Here is a 27,934-nt window from a genome sequence, read left to right as displayed (position 1 = left end):
CACCCCAGTACCACAAAAAAAAAAAAAAAAAAAAAAGATTATTACACATACTCCAGCAACTGGCCAGCTCAAAAAAACTGTTTTGTTTTTTCCATTATATTTATTTATTATTTATTTTGTGGCCCTGGGGATCAAACCCAGGGGGCTTCTACCTCCCGGCTACAGTCCCAGGCTTATTTTGTATTTTGTTTGGAAACAGGGTCTCACTAAGTAGCTGAGGTTGGCTTCCAACCTGCACGATCCTCCTGTCTCAGCCTCCCAAGTACTGGAATCACAAGCATCAAAGGTATAATTCTTTACTTTCTAGTTCAAATATAGTGCTAAAACCTTGCAAAACAGAGGAAAGACTCAGAAATTCAAATTAAAATGCTAAATAAAAATTGCTGGCTTACTGTAGTTTCTGACAGACTCCAATATGGTGGGTGCCAGAAAGTAATTCATCTCAGTTGCTAGTAAGGTAAGTTTTTAGGTATACACGTAAAAAGACAACATTACGAGGCTGTAGTGTCACCTGTCAAAAAGAGTATGTAGAGTGGAATTTTCTGTAAACATTTGGGACAAAGGGAAACTAGAATATAAGAGAAAGCAAAATCCATATAAGTTAATTCCTAATTTGAGAAATCAAGAAAATGTATACAGAAATTGATAAATACTGACTCCATAGGTCACTAATTCCAAGGACTAGTTAGTAATAGTTAGTTTCTAACTAAATTATTACAGGACATTCTGGCGTTTGCTCTCTTCTTATGATCAGTCTGTTCTGGCAAGACTCCAACAAGCACTTGCCCTTGACAACAACTCAGCAGGAGAAGGCCCAAGGCAGTCCCGCTTCACTTAGAAACCTGCCAGATAATAAATGCCAAGACCGCAAGGATCACTGTCAGGACAAGGATCAGGATACACATCTTCTTGCGAGATTTTTTCTGAGGAAAGAAATACATAAAGAAGACTCATGAAACAAAAAAATTCTTATATCTAAGACTCCAAGAGTGCTTCACAAATCTACCTCCTTGTAAGTCAAAGCTAACTCTATCCATGCACAACAGATAAGAGAGGAAGAGACCTTCCCCAAATCCTGACAGTCAGCAGCACTAGGCAGCAGCGCAAATTTTATTTTATTTTATTTTTACAGGTTTTGGGATGGAACCCTGGGGACATTCGACCTCCAAGCTACGCCTCCTGCACTATTTTTTTATTCTTTATTTTGAAACAGGGTCTCACTGAGTTGTGGAAGACGTCACTAAGTAGCTGAGGCTGTCTGAAACCATGATCCTCAGGTCTCAGCCTCCTGGATGCTGGGATTACAAGCCACCACGCCAGGCAACAGTGAAAATTTTAATTGTTGCCAAATACAGTTTTGTAAAGGAGCTTTATGCTGCTAGACATTATGTTTTATTTTATTAAAAAAATTTTTTGTGTGTGCTACTGGGGATTGAACCCAGGGGTACTCTACCTCCAAGCTACACCCCCAGCCCTATTTTAATTTTTATTTTGAAATAGGCTTTCGCTAAATTGCTGAGGCTGGCTACAAACCTGCAATCCTCCTGTCTCAGCCTCCCATTACTTTACTTACTTATTTTTTTGTGATACTAGGAACTGAACCCAGGAGCATTCTATCTCTAAGCTACACCCCCAGCCCCATTTTTTATTCTTTATTTGGAAACAGGGTGTCACTACGTTGCAAGGGTCTCACTAAGTAGCTGAGGCTGGCTGAGAACCTACGATCCTCCTGTTTCAGCCTCCCAATTACAGGGAATACAATCGTGCACCACCAAGCCTGGCTCAGCCTCCCAATTACTGGGATTACAAGTGTGTGCACCATGCCTGGTTTTATTTTTTTAATTTTGAAAAAGGCTCTCACTGGGTTGATGAGAGTCTCACTACTTGCTGAAGCTGTTCTCCAACCTGCAATCCTCTTGTCTCAGCTTCCCAAGTACTAGATAGGCATGAGCCCCAATTACTGGTTGTACATATATATTTTAGGAGCAGTTTTATACCTATTATAAAATTTTATGTTCATTGTAAAAAGAAAATAAGCAGAGAGTTTTATCCATTGATAAAACTCATAACGTTTTGATTATATTTCCTTTTTATTTTTTTTTGTTTTTTGTGGTACTGGGGGTGGAACCCAGGGGCTTTTCTACCTCCGGGCTATAGTCCCAGACCTATTTTATACTTTATTTAGAAACAGGGTCTCGATCCTTTTTTTTTTTTTTTTTTTTTGTGGTACAGGGGATGGGACCCATCCACCTAGGAGGAGCATTCTACCTCTGAGCTACACCTCCAGCCCTATTTTTTATTCTTTATCTTGAAACAGGGTCTCAGTGAGTTGCAGAGGGCCTCACTAAGTAGCTGAGACTGTGACAAACCGCGACCCTCCTGTCTCAGCCTCCCAAATGCTGGGATTACAAGCATGAGCCACCACGCCCGGTTGTCCTTCTGATCTCTTATCTACACATATTGTTGTCTGGCATAATTAGCATCAAATTGTATAATTATGTTTATTTTTCTCAATTAATGCTTAGCATAAACATTTTATAAAGTTATCACAAATTCTTCATAAACATCTCACTTATACATTATACAACACTGAGTGAATGCATGTACTGTAATTGCTTTTTTTTTGTGGTGCTGGGGATGGAACCCAGGGGCTTTTCTCCCTCCGGGCTATACTCCCAGATCTTTTTTTTACTTTATTTGGAAATAGGGTCTCACTAAATTGCTGAGAGCCTCACTAAGTGGCTGAAGCTGGCTTTGAACCTGTGCGATCCTCTTGTCTCAGCCTCCCAAGCACTGGGATGACAAGAGTGTGCCACCACGCCTGGCTTTTAATTACTTTCTTATTGTTGGACACTAAAGTCATCACCTAGCTTTTATAGGAAATTATTAAACACAAATTTCCTTAACATATTCCCAGGTAAAATATACCCTAGAAACATGGAAAATGACCTAAATGCTATTTCTAAAAAGCCATGCAACATCATATTGAGAAATGAGAAGGCCCTCACTTGCAATATTTGTACACTGAAATAAGATCCAGAAAAGCCATAAAACCAGAGTTTTAACTACTATGTAAATTAATTTAACTTCATAGGCAGCTCTATAATGATTTGAGCCTTACTTATTCATATATAAATAGTTGAATAGTTGATTCTACAAATATCCTCTGTAATCAACATACTCGTGACATCCTACCTTACCTGTACTTCTTACTATCTACTCAAACTCAAATACATTTCAGCTGTTTAGCACATAAGATTTGTTTTATTTTTTCCCCCTGCAGTACTGAGGGTTGAACCCAGGGGTATTTTACCTCCAAGCTCCACCCCCAGCCCTATTTTTTATTCTTATTTTGAAATAGAGTCTCATTGAGTTTCAAAGGGCCTCACTAAGTAGCTGAGGCTGACTGCCAATCCATGATCCTCCTGTCTCAGCCTCCCAAGTACTGGGATTATAAGCATGCGCCATCACACCCGGCTAAGATTAGTCTTATATTAGATTTAGATATCATGCTAGCTTATAGTGTTAGCTTTGTAGCTAAGAGGTTTCTTAGCTACAAATCATGATTTGGTGATTTTGTAGATCTCTCTCTGCAAAGGGAAATACTAAAAACAGGACTGGCACTGTAATTATGACTACTCGCCTCCAGCTAGGGCCTAAGCAAGAGGCTGCAGCTGTTCTCAGTGTTCAGCACCCTGATGGCCTATAAAGCGCAGCACAGAGTGCCTTTCTTTAATACCCGCCTTTACCTGATAGTAAGCAGCTCGCTGTAACTGATCAGTGGCTCTTTCAACATGCACCTCCGAGCTTTCCACATTGGCTTCTATGCTATCTGCAAAAAAGACAGTGGATGTTTTAGCACACCGTAGATGTTTCAAGATTGCAAACTGAAAAGATTTCTGATGTTATGGGTCCTAGTTTCATTATTACTGGCCATGAAATCAAAAGTTACTGCCTCAATAGAGAATTTTCCTATTCCTTGGAAATTAACAAAAGTATTTAGGGGTAAGGAGTTACGCAGTATGCAGTTCACCTATAATTAATTCAGAAAAAGAGTGTGTGAAAGAGTGAGAATTCATCACATAGCAAATGGGGCAGAATGTTTTAATGAGGTATCTGGGTAAAGGGTATAAAGGAACTCCTTGTCTTTTTTTTTTTTTTTTTGTGGTACCAGGTATTGAACCCAGGGGTATTCTACCTCCGAGCTACATCCCCAGCCCCATTTTTTTTGAAACAGGGTCTCACTATGTTGTGGAGGGCCTCCCTCACTAAGTAGCTTAGGTGGTCTTCAACCTGTGATTCTCCTTTCTCAACCTCCCAAGTACTGGGATTACAAGCATGCACCACCGAGCCCATCCACAAGAAGCTTTTAAGAAGTTACTAACAGCCGGGCGTGGTGGCGCACGCTTGTAATCCCCGCGCTTGGGAGGCGGAGACAGGAGGATGGCGCTGGTTCGGAGCCAGCCCCGCTGGCTTAAGAGACCCTGTTTCCAAATAAAAAATATAAAATAGGTCTGGGAGTGTATCCCGTGGGAGTGTATCCCGGAGGTAGAAGGGCTTCCAGGAACCCCAGTACCACCAAAAAAAAAAAAAAAAAAGAAGTTACTAACCACAGCTGGAAGCCAGGCGTGGTGGCACACCCTTGTAATCCCCGCACTTGGGAGGCTGAGATAGGAGGATCACAAAGGTTCAAAGCCAGCCTCAGCTACTTAGTGAGGCTCTCAGCAACTTAGTGAGACCCTGTTTCCAAGTGAAATATTAAAAAAAATAGGTTTGAAAGCCCCTGGGTTCCACCCCCTCTACTACCACACACACAAAAGATTTTTAAGACTAACCACAAGCCGGGCGTGGTGGCGCACACTTGTAATCCCAGCATTGGGAGGCTGAGACAGGAGGATCGTGGTTCATAGACAGCCTCAGCTACTTAGGCCCCTTGCAACTCAGTGAGACCCAGTTTCAAAATATAGAATAAAAAATAGGGCTAGGGATATAGCTCAGAGGTATAATACCCCTGGGTTTCATCCCCATTACTGCAAAAAAAAAAAAAAAGTTACTAACCCCATAATTATGTAAGTTTCTGAAGATAAAAGGTAGGAAGCTAGCAACTATTTTTCTAAACAAAGACTTACCAAGAGGTTATGGCTAACGAATAGGGCTAAGTATCCACAGAAGCCTTGCTTTAACCTCTACATAGAAAATTGTATTCCTAAACTTCTTTTTTTGTGTGTGTGGTACTGGGGATTGAACCCAGGGGTCTTCTACCTCCGAGCTACACACCTAACCCTATATTTTATTCTTCATTTTGAAACAGGGTCTCATTAAGTTGTAAGGCTGGCTGCAAACCTGTGATCCTCCTGTGTCAGCCTCCCAGGTACTGGGATTACAAGCTTACGCCAGCACGCTGGCTCCTAAACCTTAATTCTATACCTGATATGTTTTACTGATGTGTGTGTGTGTGTGTGTGTGTGTGTGTGTGTGTGTATGTGTGTGAGAGTTTGGAAGCCAGGGGCATTCAACCTCCGAGCTACATTCCCTGCCCTATTTTTGATTATTTTTGAAACAAGGTCTCGCTAAGTTGCAGAGGGCCTCACTAAGTAGCTGAGGCTGTCCTTGAACCTCAATCCTCTGGTCTTAGCCTCCTGAATGCTGGGATTACAAGCGTGCGCCAGCACGCCCGGCTTTTTACTGACTTCTTGGTATACAAATACTATCAACTCACCTTGATGTTAAAGTTATCGATAATACGTACCAATCAGATCTCCTTGGTCATGGATCATCATGGCCAAATCTTTAAATATCTGATTGACATCCAATATATCAGCCTAAGGAAGACAAAAAACAATTAGCTAACATTAAACAGCCTGTTAGAAGAGTCCTTTCCAGTACTTACCTCAAGCTTTGGCTATTAACTTTCACCTGTAGCTTGATGTTGTTGTTGTTTGTTTGTTTTGTGGTACTAGAGATTGAATCCAGGGCCTCCTGTATGGTAGGAAAGGGCTCTGCCACTTAACTACACCATGTGTTTTGTTTTGTTTTGGTGCTGGGTATTGAATCCAGGGATGTTCTACTTCTGAACTATACCCCTTAGCCTTTTTTATTATTTATTTATTTATTTATTTATTCTTCTTTTGTATTTTTTTTTTTTGTGTGTGGTACTGGGGATGGAAACCAGGGGCATTCTACCTCTGAGCTACACTCCCAGCCCTATTTTTTATTCTTTATTTTGAAACAGGGTCTCACTGAGCTGGAGAGGGCCTCACTACATAGCTAAGGCTGTCCGTAAACCATGATCCTCCTGTCTCAGCCTCCCAAATGCTGGGATTACAAGTGTGTGTCACCACACTTGGCTGCCTTTTTTTGGGGGGAGTGGTACTGGAGTTCCTGGAAGCCCTTCTACTTCCGGGCTACACTCCCAGACCTATTTTATATTTTTATTTGGAAACAGGGTCTCTTAAGACAGCAAGGCTGGCTTCGAACCTGCGCGATCCTCCTGTCTCCACCTCCCAAGCGCAGGGATTACAAGCGTGCACCACTACGCCCGGCATCGGCTGCCTTTTTAATTTTGAAACAGGGTCTCACTAAATTGCTAAGGGTCTCATTAAATTGTTGAAATTGGCCTTGAATCTATGATCTTCCCTTCTAAGCCTTCCAAGAACTGGAATTACAGGTATATGCCACCACAACCAGCTCGGCATATCTACTTATTTATTTGGTACTGGGGATTGAACTCAGGGGCACTTTACCTCTGAGCTCCATCCCCAGCCCTATTTTTTATTCTTTATTTTGAAACAGGGTTTTATTAATTTCAGAGGGCCTCATTAAGTAGCTGAAGCTGTCCGCAAACCTATGATCCTCCTGTCTCAGCCTCCCAAGTACTGGGATTACAAGCAAGCGCCACCTCACCTGGCTCTGTGAGTGTCTTTGGACTGGAGAATTTAAATGGTATATAGAGGATCGTGCTATCTGGGGAATGCAAGGAAATACAAGCGGGAAGCCTCTTTTCCCCCAGGATGGACTCTACTGGATTCTGCTGATTTAGGCAGTACCCTATAAACAGTTCTCAATGTCCAACAACGAGCTCCTTGGTTTGTGGGAAAGGACAACACCCAATCTGGGAGGCTGCTACTCTGATTAAAGATGGTGAAAAACAAATCAGCTTGGTAGGCTGAACTCCATGCTGTTTTTCCAGTTGTTATGGAAGTACAATCCAACATGTGGGTTTTTTTTTTCCTTTCTTTTCTTCTTTTGGTTGTGCTGGGGATGGAATTCAGGGGCCTTCTACCTCCGGGCTACACTCCCAGGCCTATTTTATATTTTATTTGGAAACAGGGTCTCTTAAGCCAGCTGAGGCTGGCTTTGAACCTGCGCGATCCTCCTGTCTCCGCCTCCCAAGTGCGGGGATTACGAGCGTGCGCCACCACGCCCGGCTCCTGTGCGGGTTTTAACTGAGTCACAGGCGTGGCCAATCGCCTAGCCACATGGTCAGGCAGAGGGCAATGGAGCCTTGGCCTGTGAAAAGTGTGTTCGCATGGGGTGTAGGCCTACAACTGGGGTGGGTGAGAGAAATAAGTACACATTAAAATACGTAAGAAGAAACGGTGGTAAAGCAGAAATGACGAATGAGTGATATAGAAAGGTGTGCAGGAGAGGAAGACTGCGAAGACATAGGCTTTGAGTTGTGCCTTAAAGCAAAGGAGAGGCCATGTAAACAGAAAGGCAGCTGAGTTAAACAGAGGCAAAGCCGGGAATGGCTTGTATAACAGCATTTCTTTTTTCTTCCTTATTTTTTTTTTCAGTACTGGGGATGGAACCCAGGGACATTCTACCTCTGAGCTACACCCCCAACCCTATTTTTTTATTCTTTACTTTGAAACAGGGTCTCACTAAATTTGGAAGGCCTCACTAAATGGCTGAGGCTGGCTGCAAATTTGTGATCCTCCTGTCTCAGCCTCCCAAGTACTGGATTATAAGCATACTCCACCACCCCTGGCGACAACAGCATTCCTATTAGAGAACCAAGCCAACGATTAGCAGGTGAAAAAAAGTAAAAGTGGTGACATCTTCTACGGCAAGAATATAGGTAAAACTTGAGGACAAAAGGTCTCATCTAAACATAGAGACTGAGCCGGGCGAGGTGGCGCAGGCTTGTAATCCCTGTGCTTGGGAGGCGGAGACAGGAGGATGGCGCAGGTTCGAAGCCAGCCTCAGCTGGCTTACGACACCCTGTTTCCAAATAAAAATCTAAAAATTAGGTGTCTGGGAGTGTAGCCCGGAGGTAGAAGGGTTTCCAGGGACTCCAGTACCACCCAAAATAAAAATAAATAAATAAATAAATAAATAAATAAATAAACAAATACAGAGACTAATGGCCCCTAGGTGGATTCACTTCTGGTTACACATCATAATCACTGGGAAACTTTAAAAAAAAAAAAAGCCATGCAGGGCCTCACACCTAGGACCATAGAAATTATGATTCATTAGGTTAAGCTATATAAAACTGGAGGTATTTGCCCATTTTTTGATCTATATATAAAAAAAAGAAAAGAAAAGAAAAAACTTAAGCCAGGTGTGGTGGTGCACACTTTTAATCCCAGCATTCGGGAGTCTGTGACCAGCGGTTCACAGACAGCCTCAGCTATTTAGTGAGGCCCTCCGCAACTTAGTGAGACCTGTTTCACAATAAAGAATCAAAAATAGGGCAGGGGGTGTAGCTCAGAGGTCAAATGCCCCTGGGTTCCATCCCCAGACCTGTAAAACAAAACAAAACAAAAGCAACAATAACAACAAAAAGCTTCAGGCATTTCACACAGCACAATCCAATCATCGGTCTCAAGGAGGTAGAGAGAACGGAGGCATTTTAAATTTTCTCTCTAAGGTGATTCTAATATTCAGTCAGAGTTCAGAACCACTGCTGTCAAAGGTGAAGGAGGAGCTCCGTATGTCTCTACTCTCCCCTTTCCTGCCCTGGGGATGGCAGTCCTCCTCCTCCATGGGGGAGAAACTACTCAGGTTAAGAATATTTTACTAGTAACTGCAACGTTAAAGGTAAGGCTCAGTTAGTTATGAAACTCTATAGACCTCTCCCTCACCCCCCATCTTAAAAGCTATTTCCATTTCCCTGCTGAAGTGAGAAAATCTACAAATTGGAACTGGATTTTACTGTATGTATGTATGTATGTATGTATGTATGTATTTTTGTGGTACTGGGTATTGAACCCCAGGGGCATTCTACATCTGAGTTACATCCCAGTCCTATTTTTTATTCTTTTTTTTTGGGGGGGGTGAGGTCTTGGGATGAAACCCAGGGGCATTCTACCTCTGAGCTATACTCCCTGCCCTATTTTTGATTCTTTATTTTGAAACAGGGTCTCACTGAGTTGCAAAGGGCCTCACTAAGTAGCTGAGGCTGTCCACAAACCGTGATCCTCTGGTTTCAGCCTCCCAAATGCTGGGATTACAAGTGTGAGCCACCACACCCAGCTTATTGTTTATTTTCAAGCAGGGTCTTGCTAAGTTGTAGGCGGCCTCATTAAGTAGATGAGGCTGGCTGCGAACCTGCAATCCTCCTGTCTCAGCTTCCTAAGGACTGGGATTACAAGTATGCAACCACCATGCCCAACTGGCATGGGTTTAATTTTTTTATTTATTTTTATTTTTTATTCAGGGGAGAGCACGAACACAGTCCCCCACTACCACAAATTATGCAGTCAAGTTTCCCACATTTGGGGAAATCTTAGGGGTCAGCACATCTAAAGTACAATGGATAAGCCTCATCCTGGGAAAACTTCCTTTGTGATCATGGTATCTCTCCTGCCAGGTAAGTAATGGAGTGGGTTTTAGAATGCACAAAAATGGAACAAGGCTTTTGGTCTGCTTGTGTACTGGGCTACTCAGACTAAGCAAGAGGGCTCTCCAGAGCAACCTGTCTAAACTATAGGTTACCATTGAGATTTGGGGGCAAAGTACTAATAAGTAATATTTGTCTGCCTTGATGTGTTCTCCGTGTGTATTTCCCAAGATGACTATATAAGACTTGGTGACTGAAGAAAAGGTTGGGGTACTCCTGGGCTCCAAGGCCCAGATCCACATGACTAAATGGGTTCAAATCCACCATGACTAAATTGAGATAAACAGTGTGCAAACCACCCAATGACTCATTTCATGCTTTTTCATAATTGAGAGAAAATTTAGGTGAAACATGCCAGATACAGTAAATAAGAAACATGCAGACACACTAAATAAGACAAAACACATCAGCCACGGCGTGGTGGTGCACGCTTGTAATCCCAAAACTTGGGAGGCTGAGACAGGAGGATTGCAGGTTCACAGCCAGCCTCAGCTACTTAGGGAGGCCCTGATTTCAAAATAAATAATTAAAAAATAAACAGCCGGGCGTGGTGGCGCATGCTTGTAATCCCCGCGCTTGGGAGGCTGAGACAGGAGGATCGCACAGGTTCGAAGCCAGCCTCAGCTACTTAGTGAGGTTTTCAGCAACCTACTGAGACCCTGTTTCCCAATAAAATATAAAAAAGGTCCGAGAGTATAGCCCGGAGGTAGAAAGCCTCTGGGTTCCACCCCCAGTACCACCAAAAAAAAAAAAAAAAAAAAAAAAAAAAGCTGGGCGTGGTGGTGCACACTTGTAATCCCCACGCTTGGGAGGCTGAGACAGGAGGATCACATAGGTTCAAAGCCAGCCTCAGCTACTTAGTGAGGCTCTCAGCAACTTAGTGAGACCCTGTTTCCAAATAAAATATAAGAAATAGGTCTAGGAGTATAGCCCGGAGGTAGAAAGGCCCTGGGTTCCACCCCGAGTACCACAAACAAACAAATAGAGCTGGGGGTGTAGCTCAGAGGTAGAATGCACCTATGTTTAATCCTCAATACCATAATAAAATAGAAAATAAAAAATAAAACACATGACTCAGCTCTCACCTCCAGCTGCCGAATCGCTGTCTCCCTTTCTTTAATGAGTTCCAGATCCTGCTCCGTGATGGCCGCCTCTTCCTCCTGGCTCTGCATCTGGTTCCATTCCTCATGGCTGCAGGGAGACAAGCACTCCAGCTGATCCCTCCTCTCTAAGCTGCGATGAGGCCCACCTATATCTCTGCTGCCAGGAGAACCTACCTACCCACAGACGTGACCAGGCCTGCAGCTCCTCTGCTGTCAACAGAGTCCCTGAAGGCCACATGTTTCACATCCGGAGGCAAAGAGCTGATAGCACCAAGAAAAAGTCTCAGCCTCCCTCCATGGGCAAAACTGAGATGAAGCTGAATTTATGGGGCGGGGAGCTCTGGCTCCTTGCTTTTTCCACTTATAGGTAAACTCTGTAAACTTGCTAGGACTTGCTAGACAAAAAAAAAAAAAAAAGCCAGGAGAATTGAACTCAGTGCACTGTGCTGACCACCCTCTCCCAGGGCACTAGCAAAGGGCAAGCTGTGTTGGCACACTGGGTATTAGGAAGGTGGAAGAAAGCAGGTAAGTGATGTGCCAGTGCCTTGCCAAATCATTTAATAGAATTACATTGCCTTTAGGTTATTGCCTTTAGGTTATGCTTTATGTTAGTAAAAGCTAGTAAAGCTGGGTATGGTGGTGTGCACTTGTAATCCCGGTACTTGGGAGGCTGAGACAGGAGGATCGTAGGTTCATGGCCAGCCTCAGTAACTTAGATGAGACCCTGTTTAAAAATAAAGAATAAGAGCCGGGCGTGGTGGCCCACACTTGTAATCCCAGCGCTTGGGAGGCTGAGACAGGAGGATCACACAGGTTCGAAGCCAGCCTCAGCTACTTAGTGAGAGTCAGCAATTTAGTGAGACCCTGTTTCCAAATAAGGTATAAAACAGGTCTGGAAGCATAGCCCGGAGGTAGAAAAGTGCCTGGGTTCCACCCCCAGTACCACCAATAAATAAATAAATAAATAGTAAAAAATAGGGCTGGGATGTAGCTCAGAGTTAGAATGCCCTTAGGCTCAATCCCTAGTACAAAAATAAATAAATAAACAAATAAAAAAGAAAAAGAAAGAAGAAAAAACAATACTGGAGGTTAGCTCAGAGGAAGAATGCCCCTGGGCTCAATCCCCATGATCCCCCCACCAAAAAAAAAAAAAAAAAATCCCTCCATGTCCTGGAGATATAAAAGTAGGTGGCCTGGGCCTCTGAGGTGTTCATAGCATAATGTGGGGAGATGGATATACCCATGTCAAACTTTTTTTTGGTACTGGATATTGAACCCAGGGGCATTCTGCCTCAAACTACAACCTCAGGCTTATTTTATTTTTTGTTTTCAAACAGCATCTCATGAAGTTGCTGAAAGTCTTGCTAAATTGCTGAGGCTGGTCTCAGTCTCCAGTCCTCCTATCTCAGCCTCCCAGGATTACAGGTGTGAGCCACCACACCTGGCTTATGATAAAATACTTTCAGTTCCAAACTAATACCATAAATCCATACCTTTACAAGATTAGCTAGGAGAAGTTAAGACACCATTTAGGTACAAATTGTCTGCTTTTCTTAATATTCCTAGAATGATGTGTTGTCCCCATTTATCTATTTGTTTGTTTATTTTTATGGTAGTGGGAATTGAACTCAGAGACAGTCTATCTCCAAGCTATATCCCCAGCCCTATTTTATTTTTATTTTGAAACAGGGTCTTGCTAGGTTGGCGAGAGTCTCACTACTTGCTAAAGCTGCCCGTGAAGTGATGATCCTCCTGTGTCAGCCACCCAAGTACTGGTATTAAAAGTGTGCGCCACCACGCCCAGCCAAGCTGCCCCCATTTTAGAGATCAGCAGACCACGACCCAAGAATGTTGAAGAGCCGGGCGTGGTGGCGCATGTTTGCAATCTCAGCACTTGGGAGGCTGAAACAGGAGGATCGTTTGAAGCCAGCCTCAGCTACTTATGCTATTAGCAACTTAGTGATTCCCTGTGTCCAAATAAAATATAAAATAGGTCTGGGAGTGTAGCCCAGAGGTAGAAGGCCCCTGGGTTTCATCCCAGTACCACCAAAAAATAAAGTGAAAGAACTGAAATCTGAGCTAGAAGCCAGGGGTGGCGCACGCTTGTAATCCCAGTGCTTGGGAGGCTGAGACAGGAGGATCGCAAGTTTACAACCAGACTCAGCTACTTAGTAGGCCCTCTACAACTTAATGAGACCTGTTTGAAAATAAATAATAAAAAATAGGGCTGGGCTAGCATTTGGGAGGCTGAAACAGGAGGATCCGGGTTCACTGACAGCCTCAGCTACTTTGTGAGGCTCTTTGCAACTCAGTGAGACCCTGTTTCAAAATAAAGAATAAAAAATAGGTCTGGGGTATAGCTTGGAGGTAGAATGCCCCTGGGTTCCATCCCCAGTACCATGAAAAAAAAAATAGGGCTCGGGATGTAGCTTGGAGGTACAATACCCCTGGGTTTAATCCTCAGTATTACAAAAATAAATAAATAAACAATCTGAAGTAGGAGTAAGATAACTGAGACCTCCCAACCTCCCAATCTATTCATTTGTGGGTTTCTACTTGTTCCTGTGACTCAGACTTCCTCCCCACCCAAAAACAGATAATTTCACCCTGAAGTTATCCCTTCTATAATTCAAAGACCTGAAAAAAAAGGTCCATGGCTCCTCTTTATTTTGTCCTCTGATTTTTTTCATTTTGGTTTTTTTTTTTACGGTGGAACTGGGGTTCATCCCAGCGGCATTCTACCTCCGAGCTACACCCCCAGTCAGTCCTATTTTTTATTCTTTATTTTGAAACAGGATCTCACTCAATTGTGGAAAACTAAGTAGCTGAGGCTGGCTACAAACCTGCAATCCTCCAGTCTCGGCCTCCCACATATAGGGATTACAAAATTGCACCACCACACTTGGCTACCTGCATTGATTTTTTTTTTTTTTTTTTTTTTTTTTGCAGTACTAAGGATGGAACCCAGGGGCATTCTACCTTCGAGCTACACCCCCAGCCCTATTTTTAAAATTCTTTATTTTGAAACAGGGTCTCAATGAGTTGCAAAGGGCCTCACCAAGTAGTAGCTGAAGCTGTCCGCAAACCTCGATCCTCCTGTCTTGGCCTCCTGAATTCTGGGATTACAAGCGTGCGCCACCATGCCTGGCTTCCCTGCATTGACTTTTTAAGAATTAAATAAATAAAATAAATATAGCCAGGTATGGTGCCACATGCCTGTAATCCCAACTACTCAAGAGGCAAAGACAAGAGAATCACAAATTTAAGTCCAGACTAGGTAATTTAGTGAGACCTTGGCTTAAAAAAACAACAACAAAGAAGGTTATGGAGATGTGGCTCAGCAGTAGAGCTCGCACTCATCTCTGGGTTCAATCTTCACTACAAAATAAATAACTGAATAATAAGTATGTAAGGCTGGGCATGGTGGTAAACTGTAATCCCAATACTTGGGAGGCTGAGACAGGAAGGCCACAGGTTCAAAGCCAGCCTCAAGCAATTTAGCAAGACCTGGTTTTAAAAAAAAATGAAAGTGTTGGGTGTGTAGCATGGAGGTAGAATGCTTCTGGGTTCAATCCCTAGCACCACAAAAATAAATAAATAAGCTGGGTGTGGTGGCACACACTGGTAATCCCAGCATTTGGGAGGCTGAGACAGGAGGATCTGGGTTCACAGAAAGCCTCAGCTACTTGGTGAGGCCCTCTGCAACTCAGTAAGACCCTGTTTCAAAATAAAGAATAAAAAATAGGGCTGGGGGGTATAGCTTGGAGGTAGAATGCCCCTGGGTTCCATCCTCAGTACTGTAAAAATAAATGAATAAATAAATATGTATCTATGCACAGACAGAGGGAGAGAGGAGTGCAGAGACACACACAAGACAGACAGACACATGCAGAGTCCCCTCACCTACTAGCAGGCTGCATGAGTAATTCCTTACCTGTCAAATGAGACGAGCTGCTCCTCTCGTTGCCTGTCTTCTGCCTAGAAAGCAGATGGCATTATTACTGCTGTTATCCAAAAACATGTCACAGATAGAAACAAAAAATGAGTTTCCTTAGCTACAGTGTAAAAAGTGACAATGATGGCTCCAACAGGATCTGTGAGACAACACAGCACTCTGGCAATTTGCCCTGACTAGGAAATGCGTGTGAAGAAGTTGAAAGCAAATCTCCATTTCAACCTGGGTCCAGAACTGAAAGCATACTGAGAAGAACATGGGTAGGAAAGAGGAATAAGTAATGATAATAACAACAATAATAATTTTAATATTTAGGGAAGGTTGATCAAGGGCAAGGATTGAAAACTTGTAAGAAACCGCTGGGCACAGTGGTGCATGCCTGCAATCCCAGTACTTGAGGGGCTGAGATGGAAGGATCGCAGGTTCTCGGCCAGCCTTAGTAACTTAGTGAGGCCCTCCACAACTTAGTGAAACTCTGTTTCTAAATAAGAAATAAAATCAGGCTGGGGGAATAGCTTAGAGATAGAATGCTCCTGGGTTTAATCCCCAGTACACACCAAAAAAAAAAAAAAAAAAAAAGGAAGAAAGAAAGAAAGAAAGAGAAAGAAAGAGAAAACTGGTAAAACAAAAATAACTGAACCTATAAAAAAATATTTTTTTCTTTTTTGTGGTACTAGGGGCTGAACTCAGGGGTATTCTACCTCTAAGCTATACCCCCAAACCATCTTTCTTTCCTTCCTTCCTTCCTTCCTTCCTTCCTTCCTTCCTTTCTTTCCTTCCTTCCAAGTGTGGGGATGGAACCCAGGGGCATTCGACTTTTGAGCTACACCCCCTGCCCTATTTTTTATTCTTTATTTTGAAACCGGGTCTCACTAGGTTGCAGAGGGTCTCACTAGGTAGCTGAGGCTGTCCGCGAACCACGATCCTCCGGTCTCAGCTTCCCAAATGCTGGGATTACAAGCGTGCGCCATCACACCCAGCTCCGATTTTATTTCTTATTTAGAAACTAAGTTGTGGAGGGCCTCACTAAGTTATTGATGCTGGCCACAAACCTGGGATTCTCCTGTCTCAGCTTCCTAAATAAATACTGGGATTATAAGTGTGAGCCACCATGCCCAGTTAAGGTCTTTTTTTTTTTTTAAGCCATTTATAGCTGGGCGTGGTGGCGCACGCTTGTAATCCCCGCACTTGGAAGGCTGAGACAGGAGGATTGTGCAGGTTCGAAGCCAGCCTCCACTGGCTTAAGAGACCCTGTTTTCCAAATTTAAAAATATATTTAAAAAAATAGGTCTCGGAGTGTAGCCCAGAGGAAGAAGGCCCCTGGGTTCCACCCCCAGTACCAATAAATAAATAAATAAATAAATAAATAAATAAATAAATAAATAATAAATAGTCATTTGTGAGCTGGGCATGATGGCGTATGGCTTTAATCTCAGTACTTGGGAGGCTGTGACAGGGTAGTCCTACTCAGTTGTGGAGGGCCTCATTAAGTTGTGGGCTGGCTGTGAACCTGTGATTCTCTTGTCTCAGCCTCCCAAGTACTGGGATTACAAGTGTGTGCCACCACGCCTGGCTGCAATAAACAGCTTAAAACATGTAAATATATGTTCATTCACTCTATTTATTTACTTATTTTGTGGTACTAAGGGATTGAATCCAGGGACATTCTACCTCTGAGCTACACCCCCAGCTCTATCTTTTATTCTTTACTTTGAAACAGGGTCTCACTGAGTTGTAAAGGGCCTCACTAAGTAGCTGAGGCTGTTCACAAACCGCGAACCTTCTCTCAGCCTCCCAAGTGCTAGGATTGCAAGTGCGGGCCATCACGCCTGGCTCAGGCTTAGCTACTGAGTCTCTGTTTGGGGATGTAGCTCAAAAGAGAATGCCCTTGGGTTCAATCCCCAGTACCACAAAAATAGATAAACAAATAAACAAACAAATAAATAAATAAAAATAGGACTGGGGATGTCTTAGCCTCTCAGTAGCTGGCACTACAGGTGCATGTCACTGAATCGGGCTTTTACCTTTTACTTTTTTCACAGGTCAAGAGATGGAACGATGTTAGTACCCTAAAAGCCCCCTTCTACTCCGATTATACCTCCCATCTACCCCTTACCCATTATGCACTTGGTGAAAACTATTTTCTTGCGTTTTAAAAATACTGATGTACATCCTTATTCAATATTTTGTGTGTGTGTGTGTGTGTGTGTGTGTGTGTGTGTGTGTGTGTGTGTGTTACTAGGGACAGACCCAGGGGCCTTCTACCTCCAGGCTACACCCCCAGACCTATTTTATATCTTATTTAGAAACAGGGTATCACTAAGTTGCAGAGGCTGGCTTCCAGCCTGCATGATCCTCCTGTCTCAGTCTCTCACGTACTAGGATTACAAACGGGGACTGCCACATCCAGCTTTCAATACTGCTTTGCTTGTTTCTGAACTTTATTTATTTATTTATTTATTTATTTATTTATTTATTTTTTGCGGGTCTGGGGATGGAACCCAGGGGAATTTGACCTCCAAGCTACACCCCCTGCCCTATTTTTAATTCTTTTTTTTTTTTTTTTTTTTTTTTTTTTGGTGGTACTGGGGTTCCTGGAAGCCCTTCTACCTCCGGGCTACACTCCCAGACCTATTTTTACATTTTTATTTGGAAACAGGGTCTCCTAAGCCAGCGTGCGTGGCTGGCTTCGAACCTGCGCGATCCTCCTGTCTCTGCCTCCCAAGCGCGGGGATTACAAGCGTGCGCCACCACGCCCGGCTTTTTATTCTTTATTTTGAAACCAGGTCTCACTGAGTTGCAGAGGGCCTCACTAAGTAGCTGAGGCTGTCCGCGAACCGCGATCCTCCAGGTCTCAGCCTCCCAAATGCTGGGATTACAAGCGTGCGCCACCACGCCCGGCATTTCTCAACTTTATAAGAATGAAACTATACTGTTTCCATTCTTTCATGCTTTGTTTGAATCACTCCAGATTATGCCAGATCCAAGCCTGATGCTGAATATAACCAAAATTCTTTCATTTTATTTCCTGAATAATTATAGTGTATGAATATATCATAATGTTATCCATTCTACAGGTGAAGGACATCTGTATGTTTTTTTTTCCCCCTTTCCTTTTCTTTTATTTATTTATTTTTATTTTTGGTGTTATTGAGGATGGTACCCTAGGGCATTCTACCTTCGAGTGATATCCCCAGCCCTATTCTTTATTTTGAAACAGGGTCTCACTGAGTTGCAAAGGGCCTCACTAAGTAGCTGAGGCTGTCTGCAACCCTGAAACCTGGGATTACAAGCGTGAGCCGCCACATTTGGCTCTTTTCGTTTTTCTAGTTGCGGGGATGGAACCCAGGGCCTCACAGACAGGATCTCAACCCTTGATCTTTCTTGTGTCTCAGCCTCCTATGCACTGAGATTACAGGGATGTGCCAACACGCCCAATTTATTTCTTTTTGTGTCTGTGGTAACAGAAATTGAACCAGGGGCATTCTACCTCTGAGCTACACTCCCAGCATTATTATTATTTTTTTAATTTGAAAAAGGGTTTTACAGGGTAAATCCCTGCGCACACTTGTAATCCCTGCGCTTGGGAGGTGGAGACAGGAGGATTGCGCAGGTTTGAAGCCAGCCACGCACGCTGGTTTAAGAGACCCTGTTTCCAAATAAAAGTATAAAATAGGTCTGGGAGTGCAGCCCAGAGGTAGAAGGGATTCCAGAAACCCCAGTACCACCAAGAAAGAAAGAAAGAAAGAAAGAAAGAAAGAAAGAAAGAAAGAAAGAAAGAAAGAAAGAGAGAGAGAGAGAGAGAGAGAGAGAGAGAGAGAGAGAGAAAGAAAGAAAGAAGGGAAGGAGGGAGGGAGGGAGGGAGGGAAGGAGGGAAGGAAGGAAAGAAGGAGAAAATAAAGTAAACGGGTTTCAGTAAGTTTTGGAGAGTCTCTCTAAGTAGCTGAGGCTGTCCTTGAACTAGTAATCCTCCTGTCTCAGCTTCTCAAGTATTGGGATTACAAGCCTGCACCATCATACCTGAATTCAGTATGATTTTTTTTAAAAAACTTACCAAAAAGTTTATAAAACTTTTATAAACACACACACACACACACACACACACACACACACACACACACACATTCATAAAAACTTTTTAGAACCAGGCGTGATGGCGCACGCTTGTAATCCCAGCATTTGGGAGGCTGAGACAGGAGAATCGCAGTTCACGGACAGCCTCAGCTACTTAGTGAGGCCCTCTGCAACTCAGTGAGACCCGGTTTCAAAATAAGGAATAAAAAATAGGGCTGGGGGTGTAACCCAGGTGCCCCTGGGTTCCATCCCCAGTACAAAAAAAAAAAAAAACAACAACAAAAAACTTTTTAGGTGAATATTTGGAGACAATGGCATTCTAACTCTGAGCTACACTCCAAGCCCTATTTTTTATATTTTATTTTGTTTTATTTTATTTTGTGGTACTGGGAATTGAACTCAGGGGCATTCTACCTCTAAGGTACACACCCAGCCCTATTTTTTTTTTTTCCTTTATTTTGAAACAGGGTCTCACTGAGTTGCAAAGGGCCTCACTAAGTAGCTGAGGCTGGCCTCAAACCCGGATCCTCCTGTCTTGGCCTCCCAAATACCAGGGTTACAAGCGTGTGCCACCACGCCTGGCTTTTTAATCTTTATTTTGAAACAGGGTCTCACTAAGTTGCTGAAGTCCTCACGAATTAGCTGAGGCTGGCCGTGAACCTGCGATCCTCCTGTCTCAGCCTCCCAAGTGCTGCAGACAACTTCTTGAGAATAAACAGTATGAGCCTGTCACTTCAAAGAAAACAATGGACAGTGTTGCCAATGACAAAAATGTAACTTTCAAAAACAGAATTTTGATCCGGGCCCACACACTTTTAATCCTAGTACTTGGGAGGCTGAGTCCTATGCAAAGGGAACTGACACCTCTTGTCAGCCTAAAGCTTCAGAGAAATAGGCCCCCATCCCATGTTGCTCCATTCCCCACCCTGCCCCCAGGTAGCCTCCTCTAAAACAGGACGGTGGAAGAGCCCAAGCCCCCCCCCCTCTCTCTGCACTCCGAGGCGGCCCGTGTTTCACCTGAAAGTACACCTTTGCTTTGCTTTTTTTGGTGGTACTGGGGTTCCTGGAAACCCTTCTACCTCCAGGCTACACTCCCAGACCTATTTTTTATATTTTTTTATTTGGAAACTGGGTCTCCTAAGCCAGCAAGGCTGGCTTCAAACCTGCGCGATCGATCCTCGTCTCCGCCTCCCAAGTGCGGGGATTACAAGTGTGCGCCACCACGCCCGGCACCTTTGTTTTTCCTGAATTAAACCTCTGCCTTTGTCTCTGGCTCATTTTGAAGTTCTTTCCACCACGGAGGCCAAGAACCCACAGAAATGATGGGGCTGGCCCGTCCTGAGCAGCGGTTCTCACTCCCAAGTCACCTGTCTGCATCTGCTCTACTGCAACGCATTACAGTGCTCGGGCTTTTCACCACCTTCTCCATTCCTCACACTCCCCCTTCCACGCTATATGCTGGCAAAACAGCTGCCAACCAGTTTTGTAGTTAAGCCACCCACCTACTAATGTTCTTAGTTCCATATTATATTTTTCTTTTCTTTTTCTTTAAATTCTTTATTTAGAAAAGAGTCTCTAAGTTGCAAAAGGGCTCACTAAGTAGCTGAGGCTGGTCTTGAACCTCTGATCCTCCGATCTTGGCCTCCCAAGTACTGAGACTTCAAGAGTGTGCCACCATGCCCGTTTTACATTCATTCATATATATATATATATATATATATATATATATATATATATATATATATTTTTTTTTTTTTTTTTTTTTTTGGGTGGTACTGGGGTTCCTGGAAACCCTTCTTTCTCTGGGCTACACTCCCAGCTCCCAGACACATTTTATATTTTTATTTGGAAACAGGGTCTCTTAAGCCACTGCAGCTGGCTTTGAACCAACATGATCCTCCTGTCTCGCCTCCCAAGTGTGGGGATTACATGCGTGCACCACCACGCCCAGCTACATTCATAATGTTTACGTAGGTTATACCAATTTGACATTTCCATAGCAGTTGATGTGTTTATTATTGGAGGTGATAGTAAACAAGGAGAATGATAAAGAGAAAAAAAAAACCTGGGAAAGAACAAACACATTAAAAAGGTCTACTTTTGGAAATTAACTTACAGAAAGACGAGATCCAGCTCTTGCTCTGGCAATACTCTCTTTTTCCTTCTCAGATACCCTTCTCTGTACGGCCTGGAAGTTGTTTAAGGCTGCAGAGAAGTCATTCATGAGACGTTCCTTCTGAAGTTTTTGCTGGCGCTAAGAAAATTAAGCAAAAACTTGAAATTTCACATAAACTCAAAATTATTTGTTTTTATTTATTTGTTTTTATTTATTTTTATTTTATTTTATTATTATTTTTTTTTTGTGGTACTGGGGGTGGAACCCAGAGGCTTTCTACCTCTGGGCTATACTCCCAGACCTATTTTTTATATTTTATTTGGAAACAGGGTCTCAATACGTTGCTGAGAGCCTCACTAAGTAGCTGAGGCTAGCTTTGATCCTCCTGTCTCAGTCTCCCAAGCACGGGGATTACAAGCGTGCACCACCACGCCCGACTATGTTTTTATTTTTTTACTTATTTATTTTGGCAGTACCTGGATGGAACTCAGAGGCATTCGACCTCCGAGCTACACCCCCTGCCCTATTTTTGATTCTTTATTTTGAAACAGGGTCTAAGTTGCAAAGGGCCTCACTAAGTAGCTTAGGCTGTCTGTGAACAGAGATCCTCCTGTCTCAGCCTCCCAAATGCTGGGATTACAAGTGTGCACCACCATGCCCGCCTGAATTATTTGGTTTTAATTCCCATTAAAATCAAATTAGTTGGGCGTGGTGGCACACGCTTGTAATCCCTGTGCTTGGGAGACTGAGACAGGAGGATCGCGCAGGTTCGAAGCCAGTCACACTGGCTTAAGAGACCCTGTTTCCAAATAAAAAAGTATAAAATAGTCTGGGAGTATAGCCTGGAGGTAGAAGGGTTCCACCCCCAGTACCACCACCACAAACAAACAAAACAAATTAGCCGGGCGTGGTGGCACAAGCTTGTAATCCCTGTGCTTGGGAGGCGGAGACAGGAGGATCACGCAGGTTTGTAGCCAGCCATGCTGGCTTAAGAGACCCTGTTTCCCAATGAAAAGTATAAAATAGGTCTGGGAGTGTAGCCCAGAGGTAGAAGGGCTTCCAGGAACCCCAGTACCACAAAAAAAAAAAAAAGTTATACCCCCTTGAGATTCCTTCCTTCCATCCTTTCTTCCTTCCTCCCTTCCTTCCTTCTTTGTCTTTCTCCTTTTTCTCCTTCTCCTCCTCCTCCTTCTTCTTTGAACCCAGGGGCATTCTACCTCTGAGTGCCATCCCCAGTCCTATATTTATTTTATTTTATTTTGCAGTATTGAGGGTTGAACCCAGGGGCATTCCATCTCCAAGATATACCCCCAGCCCTATCTTGTGTGTGTGTGTGTGTGTGTGTGTGTGTGTGTGTGTGTTACCGGGGATAGAACCCAAGGGCTATCTACCTCTGGGCTACATTCCCAGGCCCATTTTGTATTTTATTTGGAAATAGGGTCTCACTACGTTGCTGAGAGCCTCACTAAGTAGCTGAGGCTTTGAACCTGTGCGATCCTCCTGTCTCAGCCTCCCAAGTACTGAGATCACAAGCATGCATCACCATGCCCAGCTCCCTCCAGCCCTATTTTTTATTCTTTATTTTTGAAATAGGGCCTCACTAAGTAGCTGATGCTGGCCACAAACCTGAGATCCTCCTGTCATAGCCTCCCAAGTACTAGCATTACAAGCATGTGCCCAGCTCCTCCTATTTTATATTTTAGTTTGAAACATGGTCTCACTAGGTTGATGAAAATCTCACTACCTGCTGAGGCTGTCCTCAAACTTGCAATCCTCCTGCTTCAGCCTCCACTGTACTGGAATTACAGATGTGGGCCACCATGAGATTTTTTTTCTGTGTGTGTGTGTGTGTGTGTGTGTGTGTGTGTGTATTACTTGGGAGTGAACCCAGGGGCACTGTATCTCTGAGCTACACCCTTAGTCCTATTTATTTATTTGGTGGTACCGGTGGTGGTGGGGGGGAACCAGGGGCTTTCTACTTCTGGGCTATACTCCCAGACCTATTTATACTTTATTTGGAAACAGGGTCTCACTAAGTTGCTGAGAGCCTCACTAAGTAGCTGAGGCTGGTTTCGACCTGTGTAATCCTCTTGTCTCAGTCTCCCAAGCGCGGGGATTACAAGCATGTGCCACCACGCTCATCTTAGCCCTATTTTTTATTCTTAAACAAGGTCTCACTAAGTTGTGGAGGGCCTTTTCCTAAGTAGCCAAGGCTCTCCTGTCTCAGCCTCTCAAGTACTGGGATTACAAGCGTGCACCACCACACCTGGCTCTAATTTTGTTTTTATGTTGAAAGAGGTCTTGTTAAATTGCCAAGGCTAGTCTCAAACCTGTGATCCTTCTGTCTCAGCCTCCCAATTACTAGGATTACAAAAGTACACCACCACACCAACTGCCCACTGAGATTTCTAAGAAAATTAATACAAAATAGACTTATCCTTAAATTAACAAGTTTGCACTTTGATAGCTCAAATCCCTGGTTAATTCAGACCATGTTTGAACCTTTCTTCTTTTATTTTGACAAGCCCTGGTATCATTTACTTTGTAGACTCTGAAGGAACTGGAATTCAGAATTTTTGTTCTCTAGAGAATCTAAAAGTCTGGATTCATACTTTACCAAACAGAGATTGATTTTTGCTAAAATGTTAAAAACTATATTCATCTATATTGAATTCACAGTATCCCTAAAAGCCATTATCATTTCCTTTCTTCCCTCCCTCTCCCTTTCCCTCTCTTTTTTTGTAATACTGGAATCCAGGGGCATTCTACTTCTGAGTTACATCCCTATCCCTTTTTATTTGTTTTATTTGATAAAGGGTCTCGCTAGGTTTCTGAGAGGTTCACTAAATTGCTGAAGCTGTCCTTGAACCTTCAATCTTCCTGTCTCAACCTCCCAAGTACTGGGATTACATGCATGCATCACCACACCTGGTCTCATCATTTACTTTTATTGGCTGTTTGTTTGTTTCAAACTGGGGATTGAACCCAGGGGCATTCTACTTCCAAGCTACACCTCTAGCCCTATTTTTTATTCTTTATTTTGAAACAGGGTCTCAACTAAATTGCAGGGGGGGGCCTCACTAAGTCGCTGAGGCTGGCTGTGAACCTGCAATCCTCTTGTGTCAGCCTCCCCAGTACCAAGTACTGAGATTACAAGTTTGCTCCACCATACCTGGCTGGCTTTTTTTTTTTTAAGTGAGATTTAAAATCTTTTAAAATAGCTGGGCGTGGTGACGCACGCTTGTAATCCCAGCATTTGGGAGGCTGAGACAGAAGGATCCCGGTTTGCAGCCAGCCTCAACTACTTAATGAGGCCCTCCACAACTCAGTGGAGCCAGGCATGGTGGCACATGCTTGTAATCCCAGCATTTGGAAGGCTGAGAGGAAGATCTGGGTTTGTAGACAGCCTCAGCTTCTGAGGCCTCCATAACTTAGTGAGAACCTGTTTCAAAATAAAGAATAAGCCGGGCGTGGTGGCGCACGCTTGTAATCCCCGTGCTTGGGAGGCGGAAACAGGAGGATCGCGCAGGTTTGAAGCCAGCCGCGCTGGCTTAGGAGACCCTGTTTCCAAAAATAAAATAGGTCTGGGAGTGTAGCCCGGAGATAGACCGGCTTCCAGGAACCCCAGTACCACCAAAAAAAAAAAAAAAAAGAAAAAAAAGAATAAGCCGAGCATGGTGGCACACGCTTGTAATCCCCGTGCTTGGGAGGCGGAGACAGGAGGATGGCGCAGGTAGGAAGCCAGTCTCTGGCTTAAGAGACCCTGTTTCACCCAATCAAGAAATGGGCAAATGAACTAAGTAGACACTTCACAAAAGAAGAGATACAAAGGGCCAATAGATACATGAAAAGATGTTCTTTATCACTGGCCATCAGGGAGATGCAAATCAAAACTACACTGAGATTCCATCTAACCCCAGTCAGAGTGGCAAGCATAAAGAAATCAAAAAACAACAAATGCTGGCGAGGATGTGGGGAAAGAGGAACTCTTTTACACTGTTGGTGGGAGTGCAAAGTAGTTCAACCACTATGGAGATCTGTGTGGAGATTCCTAAGAAAGGTGGGAATAGATCCACCATATGATCCAGCTATACCACTCCTGGGTATCTTTCCAAAGGGGTTGAATTCAGAGAAATACAGCAACATATGCATACCTATGTTCATAGCAGCACAATTTGTAATAGCCAAAATATGGAACCAACCCAGATCACCATCAACAGATGAATGGATAGCAAAACTGTGGGAAATACACACAATGGAATTCTATTCAGCCATAAAGAAGAACAAAATTATATCATTTGCAAGAAGATGGAAAGCCCTGGAGAACATTATGTTAAGTGAGATCAGCCAAGCACAGAAGGAGAAGATACATATATTTCCTCTAATATACCCAAACTAGGAAACACAGAGGATACCAGTGGGACTCCAGATAATGGAGGGGAAATACCAGCAAAGTTTGAATGGAAAGATAGGAGAGGAGGAAGGCTGATCTTGATTAATGAGGGTCTACATCTGAACATGTGTAAAATTATGAATAAGACATGGTTAACCTGGACAACCATTGGTGGGAGGGGGGAAGGGAAAACAGGGGCGGGGGGAGAGGGCATCAAATATAGTTTAAATGTATACTATTTATGTTCAATAAAAAAATAGTTAAAAAAATACATAAAATAGGTCTGGGAGTATAGCCCAGAGATAGAAGGGTTTCCAGGAACCCCAGTACCACCAAAACCAACCAAACAAACAAAAATAAATAAAGAATAAAAAATAGGGCAGTGGGTATAGCCTGAAGGTAGAATGCCCCTGGTTTCCATTCCAAGACCTATGTTCTTAAAAAAAAAAAAAATAAAAAATAAATAAATAAATAAAATAAATAAATAAATAAATAATAAAAAGAATTTTAAAAAGCCAGGCATGGTGACACATGCTTGTGATCCTAGTAGTTGGGAAGCTGAGACAGGAGGATTGTGGTTTGCGGACAGCCTCAGCCACTTAGTGAGGTCCTCTGTAACTTAGTGAGACCCTGTTTCAAAATAAAGAATAAAAAATAGGGCTGGGGGTGTAGCTCGGAGGTCGAATGCTTCTGGATTCCACCCCCAGACCCGCAAAAAAAGAGAAAAACATAGGAATGGGGTATAGGTCGGTGATATGGAGCCCCTGGGTTACATCCCCAGTACCCATCAATCAATCAACCAATGCAGGAAGACTTCTGAAGGAGAAAGTATAGAGAAAAGCAGAGGGTGTATGGCAGAGACGTGGTGCATGCCTACTTCTACTTCCCTACAGAGTTGGAGAAGGGGACTGAGACTCAACCTGGGGTCACCACAGTTGGGGGGACAGAAAGAAAGAAAATCATTGCAAAAAGAAAGTTTCAGTGGAGACAGAATGGACAAGATGATCAAAGACAACAGAGAATTAAATACAAACTCAAAAAGCCACTGGATTTGGCAACTAGAACATCACTGATAAGAACAGTATTGAGGTGTGGAAAAAAACTGAAAGTAGGGTGTATGGTTTGATGCATGGGACAGTAGCAAAAAGATGCATGGTGAGGCTAAGAGAATAAATCAGGAAAGAATAGAAATAAAAAGAGTACTCAGCACAAAAGCAGAAAGGGAATCAAGGAATCATATTTCAACAGAAAGAGTATGTCTGTGGAGCTATTTTGTGTTGTTAATGATCCAAGCTAATGGAAGGGAACAACAGCATGCATAATCTAAAAATAAATTCTTTGTGGTTTTGGAATACATTAGATGAATTTTTGGGCACGGCAGACTTAACTTTCTATTTATGTTTTGCTTAGGCCACTATTTAAACCCTAAGGATGTACAATACTCTGTCTGGATCAGACCCTTAGACTCCTTTTTTATTACTATGAAAACTGTCTACAAATGTGTACTCCGTAAGTGCAGAGCTGGGAAGACAGGGCTAATGTGGGAGCACAGTGGAGTGCTGTGCAGTGAGGGACTGGCCCTAACTAAGCATCAGCATGAGGAAGCACTAAAACAAACGACCGGCATGTGTACAACCAGCCGGTAATAACACCAGTATTACTTCTGACCGAAGTACTTTGTAGCAGGAGACAAAGCATCTCGTCTTTGCTCCCTTTTTGTGCAAAGGGCTGACTGAGCATTCGCTACATCTGACAGCTTGCCAAGTTAAACTGCTGCAGTTCAAACTTTTGTGACGGAGACCACAATAAGAATTTGAAATCCTGACCGAGTGCCATATACACACACACGCATGAAGCAAAGGTTTCAGGTAATGAAACTTACCCTTATGAAATGGAACACACTCTAATATTCCAACTTTGCTTCAGTTTTTTGTTTTTTCAGTATTGGGGAATGAAGGCAGAGGCATTCTACTTCTGAGCTATACTCCCAGCCCTATTTTTTTTTTTTTTTTTTTTTTTTTTTTTTTGGTGGTACTGAGGTTCCTGGAAACCCTTCTACCTTCAGGCTACACTCCCAGACCCATTTTATATTTTTATTTGGATACACAGTCGCTTAAGCCAGCAAGGCTGGCTTCGAACCAGCGCGATCCTCCTGTCTCCGCTTCCTAAGCTCGGGGATTACAAGTGTGCGCCACCACACCCTGCCTGTCTTTTATTCTTTATTTTGAAACCGGGTCTCACTGAGTTGCAGAGTGCTTCATTAAGTAGCCGAGGCTGTCCATGAACCGCGATCTTCTGGTCTCAGCCTCCCAAATGCTGGGATTACAAGCATGAGCCACCACGCCCGACTCCCAGCCCTATTTTTAATGCTTTATTTTGAAACAGGGTCTCACTAAGTTGTGGAGGGCCTCACTAAGTAGATAAGGCTGGCTGTGAACCAGTGATC

At 43.3% G+C, this 27,934-nt stretch overlaps 1 protein-coding gene across 1 annotated transcript in view; it reads right to left on the bottom strand.

The window, feature by feature from the left end:
- Positions 1-830: 830 nt before the first annotated feature.
- The window catches only part of STX12 (syntaxin 12), a gene marked incomplete at both ends in the record, with an annotated part of 52,009 nt that continues 24,905 nt past the window's right edge, over positions 831-27,934 (bottom strand). The window contains 6 exons of the mRNA XM_080691174.1: positions 831-923; positions 3,750-3,832; positions 5,750-5,822; positions 10,933-11,038; positions 14,885-14,928; positions 21,096-21,233. Of these exons, the coding sequence (XP_080547300.1) occupies positions 831-923; positions 3,750-3,832; positions 5,750-5,822; positions 10,933-11,038; positions 14,885-14,928; positions 21,096-21,233 (537 nt within the window). The remainder of the gene's footprint in view (positions 924-3,749; positions 3,833-5,749; positions 5,823-10,932; positions 11,039-14,884; positions 14,929-21,095; positions 21,234-27,934) is intronic.

This window comes from Muscardinus avellanarius, assembly GCF_963383645.1.
Source record: "Muscardinus avellanarius genome assembly, chromosome: 3".
Taxonomy (NCBI): Eukaryota; Metazoa; Chordata; class Mammalia; order Rodentia; family Gliridae; genus Muscardinus; species Muscardinus avellanarius.
Note: the sequence above shows the minus strand (reverse complement) of the source record. Positions and strands in the feature narration are given on the sequence as shown.